At 37.5% G+C, this 17,805-nt stretch overlaps 2 protein-coding genes across 2 annotated transcripts in view; both read right to left on the reverse strand.

Moving 5' to 3' along the window:
- Positions 1-17,805, reverse strand: part of LOC126368358 (protein dachsous) — a 409,369-nt gene that overhangs the window by 380,617 nt on the left and 10,947 nt on the right. Inside the window, exon 2 of the mRNA XM_050012276.1 lies at positions 9,750-11,499. Within this exon, the coding sequence (XP_049868233.1) occupies positions 9,750-11,462 (1,713 nt within the window). The 5' untranslated portion in view covers positions 11,463-11,499. The remainder of the gene's footprint in view (positions 1-9,749; positions 11,500-17,805) is intronic.
- Positions 1-17,805, reverse strand: part of LOC126368486 (gem-associated protein 8-like) — a 200,685-nt gene that overhangs the window by 158,238 nt on the left and 24,642 nt on the right. The window lies entirely within an intron of this gene.

Genomic DNA, 17,805 nt, shown 5'->3' on the forward strand with positions numbered 1-17,805 from the left:
ATTATTTCACATACTAATAAGTAAAATCCGGTTTACAGAACAACCAATACAAAATGAATCGATTAGTAAAAAAAGGAAGAAGCAATGGCCTTCAAAAGTCAATGCCCCAATTAAAAATAATCGTTTAAAATAAGAGAGCGCGCGAATCGGCCAAAGAGTTCGAATTTCAAATTCCATCTTCCAAACAAGAAACAAAACGACCAAATAGATTGTATTACCATAGATTAAAATAGTAGATACTAGATACGCATGTTTATTTTTTAGTACATTTATATAAACACATTGAGGTAGGTAGAGCTACCACTAATCAGAAAACAACCTTACAAACGTATTGATACGAACTCTTATGATGGATATGATGGATCTTATGGTAACAGGTTTAGGTAAATAAATAGTCCCTCTATCGGTTTATACATTGCCAGAAAGATAAGCAACTGAACATGCTTATTCGCTCTCAATCGAGCATTAATACAAAATAGAACCATTATATTTTTTCTAAAATTAATGTGAAAGCCAAGTTTGCTTGGTCGGCCTCATAAATTCGTTCTTACATCATTAGCAATCGCGTGACTATCCGCCATAAGAAAACTTGTCCTCGGGTGTTTAGTGGCTGTTTAGGTTTTTCCTGGTCCAATTTATTAAAGAGTAATAGATACCTTGGACGTGATCGAGGGTTAGCGTTGAAAGGAGATTGGATAGCAAATTACTGTTCGTGTGTTAATATGAAACGTTGAGTGGAACGGAACACAGGTTGAACGGTTTACCTACCTACTGTGAATTGGATTAATGTTTTTCTTTTTCTTGATGCCACTAATTTAAAAAGTAAAAATATAACGTATTTAAGGAGTAAATAGTTGTACGTTCTTTATTGTCAATAGTGACGTATAGTCAGTCATAAAATTTATCGAATCCGTATGACTTTAATCAGTAGGTATCCACTACTAGCAATACTGGTCCTAAATCCAAAAACTTAAATATGCTAGTCTCTTTTAATTATAATATTTTTTCGACAAATAAAACGACATTTTACATCACTATTGTCTTATGTCAAAACGGCCATCATAGCGTGCCGCTACCAATGGTGGTAGTGGAAGTGATGGGGCCCTTATAGTCGGTAGGTCACGTCGTTAAAGTACCTACATAGCTATACCTGCATGCATAACATCTCCGTTTTGCATAAAAACTGATTTTAGTCACTAAAGCTTAAAAACTCCGTCATTTCATGTTTAACTACGACTTTAATACGAGGTTTTAAACCGTAGTTAAACATGAAACCCGGAGTTTAAGCTTTTTCATGACTCATGTCAAGGTAAGTACTTAATTTATTTATTTTTAATTGCACTTCTCTATAAAGTCTCCCTTATCGTCCCTTACATACCCTACAATGTTACGTTATACGTCCAGTTACCTCACATTAGAGATCGTAAACTGTAATATTTTTATTACAAAGGCAAGCTTTTACAGTGTAAACGCTTTTAACTTCCTTATTACAATTAGACTGTCTGGTAGTTCTCAAGCTTTTTTATTTTTATTCCAATATTATCTTTTATTTCACTTTAATAGACCAACATGGCATATTAGCATAAATTATTATGATAGGAATCCTACGTTTCATAATGTAGGATGTATAAAATGTTTAAGTAACGGAGTTTATTATTTTTTATAAAGAATAGTTACAGAAAGATGCGAAACTATAATTCAATTTTCACAATCTGTGTTTACTAATTCTTCTCTTTAAGATTTTTCAGCCAGTTTTAACAAAGTATAGTGTTTCTAAGAAAATGTAATGTAAGTACCTATACCTCGGAAAGTGTCACGAATCAAATAAAAGACACCAAATTTCATTTCCTATATAGGCGTATCTAAGAACGTTGATTGAAAATGAAGATCGATTTGTGGCACTTTCGCGCCAATCGCCTACACGCACGGCGTTGCCATGGTTACGCGGAATCCAAAATGGCAGCTTATCAGGTTATTGAAGATGCTCGCTAGTCCCGCTACTGAAAGATATTAGACATGTGTCGCTACGGCAAATCTACAACTATAAAAAACCTTTTTTTGTATACCATATAAATGGGATTTGAAATACCTTGGCGTATGGCAGCGTTAAAAATAAATATAAAATAGGTTGGTAAGTTAAGTACTTAACTTAGGGCTGAGAATAACCCATTTTGTAAACTACGTAGGTACCTATTAGGTATCTAAATGGGTTCATTTTGTTTTCATTATGAGTAACATTAACATAAACAGTATATTTAAAACCGTATTTAAATACATAATTCGATATTATGTAAATAATAAACGGAACAGCAGGTGGCAATCAAGTATATATACAGATAGTCTAGTTCAGTACAATTAGTGTTTATATTTTAATCTTCTTCTATCGTGTGGGTTGTGAGATGAATTACCAACCTCATCAACCCTGGTGTCAGGGTTATATATTTCAATAAAGATTATGTTTTACATTAGCTTCAATGCGCGGTACTAGTTAGATCTGTCAAAATATGGAGGACAGCCAGGCAGTCGCTTCTGTAAAAAACCTGACCTGTCAAATCTTCAGGTTAGGTAAGCGGACCCTGTGAAGAACGGATAATGCTAGCGAGATGATGACTAACATTTAGTTTTAATATCTGGCTCCACATTGTACTAAGATTCTATTTCTTTTTAAATAAAGAAGTAAGATCGAAATATGACCGTTGTAGTCGACTAAAGATAGTACCAAGACATATAGGTATATTTTTATATGTCTCTAATTATAGAGCAGCTGCAGTCACGTACTCAAGACATAGCTAGAGTGCGGAAGCGCAGGATCTATGTAAGAGTAACTATTATTTTAATCTGTGGTCTTAGTTTAAGCACAGATAAAGTAGAAACGTATAAATGGCTAAGATAGTAGCAATGTCTGTTACGTGCTTCTGAAAGGTAATTCTAATTATTGCCATTTGCCAATGTTAGTTTTGTATCTGCGCTCAGCGCTCACCGTTTGTCCGGCCTAGTAGTTATTTATGCTATCCAAGGCTAACGTATATCAAAAAATAATTCCCGTCAAAAAAGTAGAGTGTGCTGAAAATACTTTCAACAGTCAATTAACTGCTGTCGCGACATTTGTCCGATCAAATAGTCAAATCTACAATACCTAAGTATGTCAAGACAATTCTCTTCTTCTATCGTGTGGGTTGTGAGGTGGATTACCAACCCCATCAACGCTCGTGTCAGGGTTATTATTGAGCCACCATAGGCCCCTGTCATGACTTATGTAACGACTACATACTTACATCAGTAAGCTGGTACAATACAAGACAATACAAAAACTCTTTCTTGCGCTTAAGTAAGTAATAACTGGGACCAACGGCTTAACGTGCCTTCCGAAGCACGGATCATCTTACTTTTGGTAAATCTGGTGATGAGCCAGTAATGTCCTAACCAAACTAGGGATCACAAAGACAATAATAACCCTAAATATCCCTTACCAAAACGTATTTTTCAACAAGTTCTTGAAATGAGATTTCATTCTTTATAAAAAGCCTTTAAATACATAAAAATGGCATCTGGATCTCGTTACAATAACAGCTATAACCCTCCTTTTTGCTCGCCGCAGTCGGGTAAAAATCGTTGTCATTCCTCCCATAGAAAAGAGACAAGTGTTGCCAGTTTGAAGCCTTTAATTACTAAGTTTATTCATGTCCACGTACTAACAGACATACTTGAATATTTTAACATTTATATTGTAAGTGAAAAAGTTGCATCGATATAAGGGTAAGGGTCCTATCTACTTGGTAAAACGATATAGATAAGTAGATCACAATATATGTTGTTGATTTTATTTTCTGTCCAGTAGAGAATTCTAGAATAGTTTATTGAATACGCTACTGATATTACAAAGTATTCTAGCTATTTATAATCTGCGTTGTCGGGACTCTTTAAGGGAGCTGTTTAAAGAAATAAATATACTGACGGTCGCAAGTCAATATATTTATGAAAACATTATGTATGTGCGTAAAAATGTGTCTCTCCTTCCGAGAAACTGTGAAAGGCATACTTACAATACAAGGAATAAAAATAAAATTGTTGTTCAAAATTCTAGATTAAGTAAATTAAATTCATCTTTTTTGGGGTTATGTATACGTTTTTACAATAAAATACCAGATAATATTTTAAATTTGTCAGAGAACAAATTTAAAGCTCACGTGAAGCTTACTTTATGTAAAAAAGCCTATTATAAGATTAATGATTACCTAAATGATAAAAATGTCTGGTATTGAATGTGTTCCTCTAGTTATTAAATAACTTGTAATGTACCCTCATTGATTTAAAAGATGTGTTGCTGTTGCAGTTTCTTGTCATTTCTTCTCCTCAGCCATAACACCTTGCGAAATGACGTAAATTCAAAATGTTACATTGACCTTCAACAAGTTTATCCATGATAATTACGTTGAATAAATGATTCTGATTCTGATTCTGATTATTAGGTATTTAAGATAGGTTCCCTATTTTGTTGCATAAAATTTTATGTCTTAAATTTGCATGGCATATATTTACTATTCCTAATAATCGTTACGCATAAAAGGCATTAGGCATAACTATTTACACATAATATAATAATGCATAAACACTTTAAGCATTTTATACCTATTTAAATAAACATGTTGACGGTCTAGGGGTGGCCCATTATGCCAAAACAAAACTACAAAAAAAAAATATGCCTAAAAAAAATATGCCTAACCAGTTATGCCTAATTAAAATAGGACAAACAACATTATGCGAATACAAGGGTCTCTTTGAAATAATATAGAAGTAATAATATAGTCAAAATGGTCCTGTGGTACACCGGCTTGCTTTTCGACCAAAAACACCTACAAAAACATAAATTTTATGATTATGACAACTAATTTTATTGTTCATAATTTCACCAGTGTTTACAAATAATTCGCTGGGCTCAGGGACTGAACTTTTGCTCTTTGATTGTACCTCTAACTACCTCGATTGATATTATGTGAAATAATAGAGTCGTTCTGTATATGAAATCTCAATATCTCAGACTGTCTATATGAAATATTTTCCTTGCCTTCTTCTTCTATCTTGTGAATAAAAAAAATGTGAGGTGAGCGCTGAATGAGAAAAATCATTGACCACGCTGGCGGAGTATCGGGAACTTGAAGTATTTGTTGTCGCCAGCTGATTGGCCGCCTCTATCGCTAGAGTCATAGTGTGGCATGTCGTTGTGATTTATACATAGAACGACATCGCAACGGGCACCGAATCGTGTGGCCTCTCACTAATCAAACGCTTGGACCTTGCCAAAATTGCCTCGACTAACACCACTCTCCGGTCGTAATAACCTAAATTGCTACTTCGTGTATGAACCGTCAATTTTATGCGTATTGTTTCATATGTAGAGCGTGCACTAATAGTTAGAGAGTGGGTAGAGAAATACAGAGTGGGTCGCTACGTGAGAGCGCTGGTCGAGTTAAGGTGCTACCACATAGGCGTGAACAAACCTCTTTGAATGCAACGCATAGAATGTGAAATAAAACCTATTTGCTACCTGTTTGTCATGAATGTTTTATTTTTTTTTATTTTATGCCTATGTACATTATTATACTATTCTTTTACTTTCAATATAGGATGACTAAAATATTGTTGCATATTTTTTTTATATTTTTGTTGTTTTTTTTTTTTTTGGGCGGATGGCAAGGGGAAACCACTACCTTATTTGTCCCTAAAAAGTAGCATGGAGAATGCTACATCGACAAGAGCGTGGCTCTTAAATTAGTGATGTGAAAATATTTTTAAAGTCTTTACTTAGATTCAGTTTTATGCTACAGTTAAATAATCAATTGAATATATATATACACTTGTACACTTTTATTAAGTTTTCACAAAGGTAACAAGGAGTGATCGCTAAACTACCAAATAAACAGCATTCAAATAAAAAAAAATTAACACACTATCTTTCCGTGAATGCTCAGTGTGGGAGCACCTTTACATCTTCGTGGCTGCGGCTAAATTAAAATCCGTTTTGGTGAAGGTTATAATAGATGTGATGGGTATACATTATTATATATTAGCGTGTTATGAACTCATGAATGTTAGAGAGGGATTGAGATAGATACGCGATTTCCATTCGAATATAGGTGCTATTAGATATTTTATCAGCTACAAAATACATTTGTTGTTATTCACTAGGTACCTATCACGTTGGCCCAACAGAAAGTGTGGTGTGCGTACTTAGTACATCTCGCGATGGACGTATGTACCTCCGCCTATCCCATATAGGATATAGTCGGGTTTATGTTATGTTATTGTAATTTCTAGTCATATTTCATAACGTCAACTGTGTTCAGTAAGAACTCTAGACGGAGCTTCCGAATTCGAGTCCTGGTTAAGTCAATTAGGAAACACGAACCTGTCATTACGCTATAGTGAATATTGTACTAAGTTCAAATGTAATTTTATTTATATGTAATGCTATCACAGGGACTGTAACCTGGAACTTGACAGAGGGCAGCAGTAACTGTCAGTACTATTCAGAGGCGGAGGACAGGAGTCCTAGCTGTATAATAGACTCTGGGCGCCATCCCACTTGAGTCAGACAGAGTACTGCGGGGCGGATGGCAAGAGGGAAACCACTGCCCTATTTTTCCCTAGAAAGTAGCATGGAAAATGCTGCACCGACAAGAGCGTGGCTCTTAAATTCATGATGATGATGTAATACTATAACTAGTGGCCTTTATTATTTTAAACATACGGGACATTCTGTTAATTTTACTTTAAAATGTTATTTTATTGCTAAAATAGCTAGCATACAGTTCATCTTGCGATGGATGAACTCTGTCTACCCCATTTGGGATATAGTCGTGAGCGTGTGTTATGTGTTTCCACTGAAATCATTTGTTGTACCAAGTTTGATAGTTCCTAACATTCAATGCGTTAGATTGAAGCAATTGTCGCGATATCACGACTTTAGCATTATCAACAATAAGCTGTTATTATACTTTATGTGGTTTGTTTACCTACTCACATTTATTCTGTCTCTTTCGATTGTTTGATATTTATACTTATCCTGTTCCATTGAAGGCACTTTAGCTCAAGGCTTTGCCGAAAACACAAAATAGACAAAATGCAAAAGGCGTGTATGAAGCGATTGATGAATGTGGAGGAATCAAGAGAAGTGCGTCAGGATCGAAGCAAATGGAATTCTATAGTCTCTGCTTACCCCGGTGGGAAAGAGGCGTGAGTTTATGTATGTATGTATGTATGAAAACTAACGAAGTATACCGTGGTAAGTATAGCGTAGTCACTCCCAACACGAGCATATCAAATTAATTACTGGACGGTCCACAATTTTGTTATTGTAAAATACTGGAGAAAAATAAATTTATTTTTATTTTATTTATACCAAAAAATCCTACGCTTATTTCCCATCGGGATAAGCAGAGCCTATGAAATTCAATTAGCTTCAACCCTGACAATATAATCAAATCCAACAATTACGTCATTGCTTTCAACACTTCAGGTATAGGTCAAAAAACTCACATGAATCGTTTTACGCAACTAAATAGTTGATTATCAAAAACTTTGTATGTGTATCAGGGACGAGCGATCATAATGCTAACATTCTGCGTATGCGAGTATAGTGTCGATTGGCATTGTCTATGCGCAGGAGAAATATATTATTATATATTGTATTGTATAGCATAGGTAAAGGCGCCCTGTTTGGAAATAGTACCACGTCCGAACGGGCAGTGGTTTATAGCCGCCAAAAGCTTATTGGTGTGTGTGCCGCGGGGCAGCGCTGCGCAGGCGACTGTTTAATTTTCAATTTAGATCGCAATTTGCGATGCGCTCACCACACGCCCAAACTGGCATCACTCCGCAAGATAGATTTATGCGCGCGCGCTCATGACTATGCTTCAATATCGCAGGAATATATTAAAAGAAATTAACTGGACTAAGTTATGGGCAGGATTGGTCCGATAAGAGTTAATGAAAATTGGGCCTTTTTAACAAATTCGTCAGCGGCCGCGCGATAAGCGAAATTGATCTGTCTCGAATGACTAATTGGTTATCGTGCCTGTATGCTTGTTTTACTTCAAGTATTTTACGTCGTGCGCTTCGATCATAATACACTGGCTTGCAAAACTAAGTACTTACTACAACTATAAAAGTTCGTGTTTCCATAGTTCCCAATTACTTTAACTTCAACTTTATGATTGTATGGCATCCGGTCGTCATAGAGACATCCATTACTGCCAATGTCACCCCAATTACTTTTTCTAAATACTTGAAGTGACATTATACTTGACATTATATCAGAATAGGCTAGTTTCCAACTATGTAGTCAAAACAGTTACTTTTTACTAAACGTCAAAACACGAAATTACTATGAAATTTGTATGAAAACGCAACCTGTGACGTCATAGAAAAACGTGACAAAATATCGCACTTATTATTAAGTAAGTACATTTTTCTCTATTAAAATTCATAAATAAATTAAATAGAAAAAAAAAACAAGTTAATATTTTTACAGTACCCAATACGCAGGCAATATAAGAACGACATACCAGAACCTAGAAAATGTTCCAATCAAACACAATGCCAATAAATCACGATTCACACAATGGGAGGTGTTTGCTCGTATAAGGTATCGTAAGCTGCATTTTAGAATAAAAACATCCCTTCCCTGTCATTTCACTGACGTTTGCAGAGCTATGAGCGTAATCTTAGAGGTCATAATTTAATCAAAATTGTAAATTTGCCGGCGTTACTCGTACTGGTAGCGTCGAGTGAAATTACACTTTCACTCGTTAAATCGTACCCATAACTGATTTATTGCGTGCTTTCCAGGAAACTGATGTTTTTATTGCAATCCTATGATATATAGCAAGTGGTTCTGTCTGAATCAAGTCTAATGTTTGCGGATGAGGCAAAATTTATTAAGTATGTGATAATTTAATGTGGGAAACAGCGAAGATTTTAATTATTAAAGGAGATTACATTGTAATTACGACCTATAATTTATAAATTAACCTTGCCAAGCCATGGTCGCGCAGTTAGTAGAACACTTGCCACTCATTTTGAGGTCGCAGGTTCGAATCCAGCACAGGCCTAATCCGATAATTGTCGAATTTGTTTTTGAATTCATGTTTGGATCATAAATGATCATCACGTGCTCAGCGGTGAAGGAAAACATCGGAAGGAAACCCACAGTGGCTTTTGGAAAAAAAAACCGGACCTGTCAAATCTTCAGGTTAGGTTATGATAATGCCAGGGATAATCTATAAATTAACGTTATTATTGAAGTAGCTACATGTGTGACAACCTAACAGCCTAACGTATGAGCGATAGAGACCAAGTATGTTAAAACGCTTTGCCCAACAGTGAGATGTTACTGGATGGTTAAGATAAGATTTATGTATACATGAACCTTCACGTTTTCAGATGTCGAGACATTTTAATCCTCATTTGCTTTAAGAACTTATTAAGTATAAAATTTTGTTAGTACTTTAGACTAATCAATAAATGTTCACTATTGTAATATGACCGTTACATAAAATCAAACTTAGATTACTCAACATGACTAATCTTTAAGTTCAAACTAAAACTTTATATAAATAAATTGCTGCTTGGCAATAAGGCCGCCTATTTCATTTTGTAATTATCCGCTATGTTGTGTTTATGTGCAAGAAAGTGTTTTGAAAAGAATTGAATTGAATACATAATAAATTTGAAAACGATTAAAAACTCACCTTTAAAATACAGCTGCCGACCGCCTCATTCTCCGCCACGGTGACGTTGTAGAAGGACTGGTCGAAGATCGGCTCGTTGTCGTTAACATCCAGCACGGTCACCACCAGACTGACCGTCGAGGACAGCGGCGGGTTTCCCCGGTCGCGCGCCACCACCGTCAGCCGCGGCATCGGGTTCGTCTCACAATCAACCCGCGCTTTCGTCGTCACCAGCCCAGACCTCTCGTCTATCGCGAACCAATCCGACTGTGGAGTCGGCAACAACGAGTATCTAATCTCCGCATTCTCCCCCTCATCAGCATCAGCTGCCGACACTTGCACCACAGGAGTACCAGGCGCTGCAGCCTCAGGCACGCTCGCTTTATACTCCGACTCCACAAACACCGGCGCGTTATCATTCACATCAGTCACTCTCAATCTGATGATCCTAGACGCGTGCAGTGGAGGAGAACCTTTATCCGTAGCTACTACGTTCAAAGTATAACTGGACTGAGATTCCCTATCCAACGGCAAAGCTACGACTACTAAATACGTAATGTTATCATGAGTTCGCAAATCGAAATGTCCATCTCCACCGCTTAGAGTGACGTTGACGTTAGAGTATTCCGTTTTGGAGTCAGGGTCGTGGACCGATATCCTGGCCACGAATTCGTCTAGCTGTGCCGATTCGGATATCTTTGGCGTAGCATCATCGCTTAGGAAAATAACGTCTATCGTCGGTTGGTTGTCATTCACGTCTGTGACTCTAATAGAAACAAACGCTGTAGTCTCCAAGGGCTGAGCTCCTTTGTCCCTAGCCACTACAACCAACTCGTGCAAGTCTTTCGTTTCGAAATCCAGAGCCTTGTTCACAGTTATATCCCCTGTTTCAGGGTCAATTTTGAACATGTTCTCTTTGTCGCTCTGTCGTCTATTTATCGAGTATTCGATCAGCCCGTTTTCACCAGAATCTGAATCTGTTGCAGACACTTTTAAGACAGGCGTTCCCACTGTCGCATTTTCGGGAATCATCGCTAAATATATACTTTCGGCAAACACCGGTGGATTATCATTTACATCTAATATAGTAATATTTACAGTCATTGTACCTCTTAAAGGCGGAGTACCGCCATCTAACGCTTCTATAACTAACTCATAATGATCTGTAGTCTCTCTATCAAGGAATCCATTGATTTGAAGATCTAAATACAAAACTCCATCACGCTCTCTGTGGGATGACAATCTGAACGCGTTATCCGTATTTCCTGATACAATATTGTACCTCTGCGTGTTGAACACACCTAAATCCTGGTCTTTTGCAGGATTGAGCTTTCTCTTTACATCTCTAGGAGTATTTTCGGAGAATTCTACATTCATAACCGGTGTAGGGAATGTGGGAGCGTTGTCATTCTCATCTGAGACTTTAACTACAACTCTTATGTTGTCTCCTGAGGCGGGGATGGCGACAAGGGCGTAGTGGTCTCTGTTTTCTCTATCGAGGGGTAACTTAGTTCTTATTTCTCCAGTGTGAGGGTCTATTTTAAGGTCATCGTTGACGGCGCTGCCGGGTACTGGGACGATGGTGTATGGCGGGGCGGCGTCGGGGAGCTCGTCGCCGAGGTGCCCGACGAGGGTCCCGGCGCGGGCGTTCTCGCGCACCGTGAACTCGCGCACGTGCTCGGACGCTGCGCACGCGACGCACGCCGCGCACACCGCGAGGATCGCGCGCAACATCGCGCGGCCAGAGGTCACCGCTCACACATTGTCACTCCTGCAACAATGTAAGATATTGTTAGCAATCACGAATATAATCATTACATAAAGTGTATAAAATATAAACATGCTATTAGGCAGAAACTACTTCCCGTCCATCACATACTTTACCAAGCTATACTATTCAAGCAAGTCTGTGGTTTAACGGCATCATTCAACCATGTATTTAGATTAAGGATAATATAATACTTAATGAAAATAAAATAAAGAGTGAATGAGAGACAGACGTACAGAACACACTATAATTATATAAGACGTACTATACGTATGTACTGGTACTAGGCTAGCAGGACGTATATGTATAAGTTATTTACTTCACGCCAGCACAATAGATAGTTAAACACTGCAATCTGGCAAAACGCCCGGAGGACAATGCCAGAAGGTCTTTTGTTAAGATTCCTTTTAGTAAATAATCTGTTGTTGCTCGGAATTTCTTAGCTAACTAATAATTTGTACCGTGCACTGTAACCTTAGTTCAGCAAAGAAATATACCTAAGTACTTATGTAGTACTTATGTAGCGACAGCCTCAGTCGTCTAGTATCTGGAGGTCCGGGTTCGATTCCCGATGGGGACATTGTCGAAATCACTTTGTGAGACTGTCCTTTGTTTGGTAAGGACTTACATTTTCGGGCTTGAATCACCTGATTGTCCGTAAGTAAGATGATTCCGTGCTTCAGAGGGCACGTTAAGCCGTTGGTCCCGGCTATTAGCCGTAAAAACACCTCCACCAACCCGCATTGGTGCAGCGTGGTGGAGTATGCTCCATACCCCCTCCGGTTGATTGAGGGGAGGCCTGTGCCCAGCAGTGGGACGTATATAGGCAGTTTATGTTACTTATGTAGTTAAAATACTCCGGCACGTTTCATCCAAGCTTTTACCCTCATAGACCCATCACGTAGGTCTAACAGAAAGATCGGTGAAGTGTGGGTACTTAGTTCAACTTATGATGGGATATATAACCTTAAGCTTAAGTTATGTGTTATTAAATTCTGCGAACATCATCATCTAGCGTTAATAAATCAACAGAAGGCTTCAACATTTACACAAGTAAGTAATTAAGTCGAACCCCCTGTATATCCAATCCTACGTCTTTCAATATTTATATATCGGCTCCACTTTTTATACTGCATAGGGCTTTTACACACTGCTACTTTTTACAGCGACGCAACCGCGTGTTCGACAGAAGCGCACCTACGATGCAGCGTCGATACTATGTCGCGTTTACATCAATACAGACGCGGTGTTTCTTGTTTTGACGTAATTTATCGTAGTTTAGTCGCATAAATTCACTAATGCCTGCTTTCAGTCGGTTTAAATTTTGAAACAACCCTGAGGGTGCTCAGTTGTGCGAACCTTGGCTCAGGGCGTCATCTGAGACGATTATATTTAAAAAAAAATAATCGACTCTAGATGGCCGATAGCGATAAGCGCTAAATAAGCTAGAATAAGACGCGGTGTTAGCATAGTAACATTTTATATTAAATTAATTAATTGGGATTGCATCTGCGGTGTGAAGTTGAGTGATAGAGTGAGAAACAGTGTGATAAGACAGAGATGTGGTGTAAAAGACGATATAGTGACTAAGATTGGGAAGGGAATGTTAGGTTGGTTTGGACACGTAGAGCGGATGAAGGATAATAGAATTGCAAAAGCGGTATATAAAGCAAAAGTTGATGGTAGGGCTGGCAGAGGAAGACCGAGAAGGACTTACGATGACCAAATTGGAGATGTCCTTAGAAAAGGTTTAATACGATCTACTCTGAACCGGCGTGCATGTATGAAGCGATTAATGAATGTGGAGGAAGCAAGAGAAGTGTGTCAGGATCGAAGCAAATGGAATTCTATAGTCTCTGCTTACCCCGGTGGGAAATAGGCGTGAGTTTATGTATGTATGTAATTAATTGGGATTGGGAAGGAAGGAGCGTTCGCGATACAGTCGCGACGGTGTATCGCTGCTGCATTGCGGTTGTATCGCTACTATTAGAAGTGAGTTTTGCGTTTGCATCGATGCTGTATCACGAGTGAATCGCGACAGTATCGATGCAAAAAGTCGCCATGTGTAAAGGGCCTTATACGTACACATACACTGGACTATCTAGTCAATCAATCTAGTCGTTAATAATACATAGAAAATGTCCTAGGTGCTACATTAGGTGGAAAATGTTAGTCAACCTGCGTACAGGCAATACTTTATGTACTGGAATGTTATCTAGATAAAACTGTTTAGGGGACATTGAAAAAGTTGTAAATGGTTTTAGAGATATCGTTAAGAGGTTGTCGAATGTGATTTTCACATACTTTGTTGCGCTTATAGCGGTAATGGTTCGGGTAAAGTAGCTTTTAATCGTTGTAAAAAATAAGCCGACTTCAATCAGTTTTAACGAGAGAAAAACGTGTGTGTTTGATGTGATTTCCAACGTTATGCAAACATAGTATAAGTTCGTACTTATATACCTTCTTAATAGTGAATAATCATTATTTTCTTATTTTAAATTTTATTTATTTTTATATTTCCTTTAACAAAACGTCAATTTCGCGCGCGGTTTTGTTAACCTTCTTTGTGTTTTTACACATACTCATATGATTTTTCAAATAGGCGCTTACGTGGTTGGCGACAATCTTCTTCTATTGTGTGGGTTGTGAGGTGAACTACCAAGCTCATCAACCCTGATGTCAGGGTTATTATTGAGCCGCCAAAGACCCCTGACATGATTCATGTAACGATTACTCACGTCAGTAAGCAGTAACCGGGACCAACGGCTTAACGTGCCTTCGGAAGCACGGATCACCTTACTTTCGGACAATCAAGGGGGTTAAAATGGGCACATCGAAGCAATTCTTCTAAGAAAGCAATTTTGAAATTTGACATTTGCACATATAAAAGTAAGTGCGCAATGCAAACAAATATCAAATAGCAATATTGCTTTCTTAGATGAATTGCTTCAATGTGGCCATTTTAACCCCCCAGGTGATTAGTCTGTAATGGTGATGTTGTAAACAATGTATTTAGTGTAATTTAAATATTTTGGCTTTCGAAAAGCTTCCGAAGTCAAAGTTTTACTAAAATATAAAGCGGAATTTCTCACTACATTTCCTAATCTACCTCATAATAATAGATTTACCGTAAAGACAATAAAAAAGCGGTTTATACATCGGATGGGCAATAAACATGGCAATTTAGAAGCAGGAGCGGATCTAGATATTATGGCAAGGGGGGTCACCAGGTCGCAGACAACCTATCTCCGTAGAGAATAGTGTTGCCGAAAAATCGATAGTTTTACTATCGATAGTAAACAGCCAAAATCATCTACCCAATCGATAGGCCTATCGATAGTATCGATAGCTCTTTTTTGGCGATACTATTGATAAGCAACGATAGTATCGATACTATCGATAGTATCGATAGTTAAAAGAAGAAAAACTATCGATAGTATCGATACTATCGATAGTATCGATAGTTGAAAAACGAAAAACTATCAATACTATCGATACTATCGATAGTATCGCTCTTCGATATTGCGCAAGCTATCGATAGTATCGATACTATCGATAGTTTTATACGATCGATAGGGCCCTTAATTTCGATAGTATTGAATGTAGCATTGTGTGGAACAATTCACACCATTTAAAGCTCGTATTTAATATATTTTATGTTACGTGGGTGTTTTTGCAGTGGACGTTTGGTTTTGAAGTAGGCAATTCTCTAAACTTTAAAGAGACACTGTTAAGTTAGTGGATAGGATTTTTTTTACAATACTATCGAAATTAAGGTCACTATCGATCGTACAAAACTATCGATAGTATCGATAGCTTGCTCAATATCTAAGAGCGATACTATCGATAGTATCGATAGTATTGATAGTTTTTTGTTTTTAACTATCGATACCATCGATAGTATCGATACTATCGATAGTTTTTCATCTTTTAACTATCGATACTATCGATAGTATCGATGCTATCGTTGCTTATCAATAGTATCGATACTATCGATTAATTATCGATACTATCGTTTTTTTGGTAAACTATCGATAGTTCGATCGAAAACTATCGATATGGCGCTATCGATCGGCAACACTAGTAGAGAATGCCCAGGAGGGGGTCATGATCATGAGGCACAAACACCCCCTCTGGATCCGCCTATGTAGGTATAGAGGTCTGTGACTAAAATTATGATAATGGTGCCGATACCTGTCATTTCCTTATCCTCTAAAAAAGAAAGGGACGGATAATCGACAGGCATAAAATGGAACACACGTAAATTTTAGGCAGAAATTAAAAAATTCCTTCCAAAATTTTATATTGGCCAATGACCCTGCAGAATTAAGTTGAGCAGACGGGTTGCATATGAGTGAGATGCCTATTTTATTCGTTCGGGTTATTTATTAAAATTAAAAATTGTCCTCCGTCCTTTTCCTTTTCGGCGGATACGAAAATGACAGGTATAACTTAAAATAAAATTAGGATGCGTCTGCAGGAATCCGGGCCATTATACTATTTAAGCGCAAATTAAAGGGGCTTATCTAAAAATCCGTTAGAAACGCAAGAAGCTAATCTAAAAAACCGGTTCAGCTGAGAATTGACGGCTCTAGTGCGATATATACAGGGTGTTAATGACATCATAACGAAAACGGCCTCCGTAGTCCAGCGGTTGAACGTTGGGCTCACGATCCGGAGGTCCCGGGTTCAAATCCCGGTAAGGACATATTATCACAAAAATCACTTTGTGATCCCTAGTTTGGTTCTAACCAAACTAAACTAACTAAATGTTCTAACATTACACCTGTGCTGATCACCTGATTGTCCAAAAAGTAAGATGATCCGTGCTTCGGAAGGCACGTTAAGCTGTTGGTCCCGGTTGCTACTTACATCAGTAAGTAAGTAGTCGTTACAAGAGCCGTGTCAGGGGCCTTTGGCGGCTCAATAATAACCCTGACACCAGGGTTGATGAGGTTGGTAATTCACCTCACTAACCCACACGATAGAAGAAGAACGAAAACTTTGCGGGATGATTCATAATAATAATGTATAATAAAATTTATTACGTTCATAGGAAACATTGTGAACGTCTAATATAGAGTACTTTCACTAAACGGTCTTATCTTAAAGATCTTAATTGCATAGATCTAAATCTTTCGGTCATCGAACGCCGGCTATTAAATTACATACTTAATATTACTTAACGCTATATAACATATTTAGGTGTTTATTGAAAATTACGCATGTGGTTCAATGGTTTGACACTTTTGACTACGAAATGAGCGGTCTAGAGTTCGATCGGTAGTCTCAATTTTGGAAACGACCTTTTTCATAATTATATTTCATGTTATATATTATAATATATATATATATATATCCGAATATTATATATATTTATATATATATTACACGTTACATGAGCGAAGTCAGGGGCCTCTAGCGGCTCAATAATAACCCTGCCACCAGGTTTGATGAGGTTGGTAATTCACCTCACAACCCACACGATTGAAAGAGAACCATCATGTCAGAAATCAGAAATCAAAATCATTAATTCAACGTAATTATCATGGATAAACTTGTTGAAGGTCAATGTAACATTTTATAATTTACGTCATTTCGCAAGGTGTTATGGCTGAGGAGAAGAAATGACAAGAAACTGCAACAGGAACGCATCTTTTAAATCAATGAGGGGATATATTACAAGTTATTTAATAACTAGAGGAACACATTCATTACCCAAACATTTTTATCATTTAGGTAGTTATTAATCTTATAATAGGTAAGCATTTTTACATAAAGAAAGCTTCACATGAGCTTTAAATTTGCCTCACTTTGTTTACATCAGCTGATATCATTAAGTAGCAGTGTAGTTCTGCGCGATAGTTCAAAATTAAAAATCGAATAAAGAATTCGAATGATTCCATACAAACATTCGAATCTGTTCCTCCTAAGCTCAGTTTGTCGTGAAAGTCTATCAATCAAACTCGCTTACGCGTTTATAATATTAGTGTAGTGTAAGACCTTGTTCAGAAGGCGGGATTTACTCGCGTTTTCATACCACAGAGTAATTTGATTACTTCACAGATTCCTGTATGCTTGGAGATGTGCATCTGTATCCATACGATGCTAAGTACTCTGTAGCATGACAACGCGCGTCAAACGCCTCATCTGGACAGGCTCTAAAGGTAGCTGTGATGTGCCGTTCCGTAGAACATTCCCGAAGTGGAAATGTTCCCGTTGTAAAAACTCTTTAATAGTAAGGACACTGGCTGCTTTTCTTTTTAAACTGTTGATTATTATAACGATCGAATGAATCGTTGGATGTTT

Source organism: Pectinophora gossypiella, chromosome 7, assembly GCF_024362695.1.
Source record: "Pectinophora gossypiella chromosome 7, ilPecGoss1.1, whole genome shotgun sequence".
In the NCBI taxonomy this organism is placed as follows: Eukaryota; Metazoa; Arthropoda; class Insecta; order Lepidoptera; family Gelechiidae; genus Pectinophora; species Pectinophora gossypiella.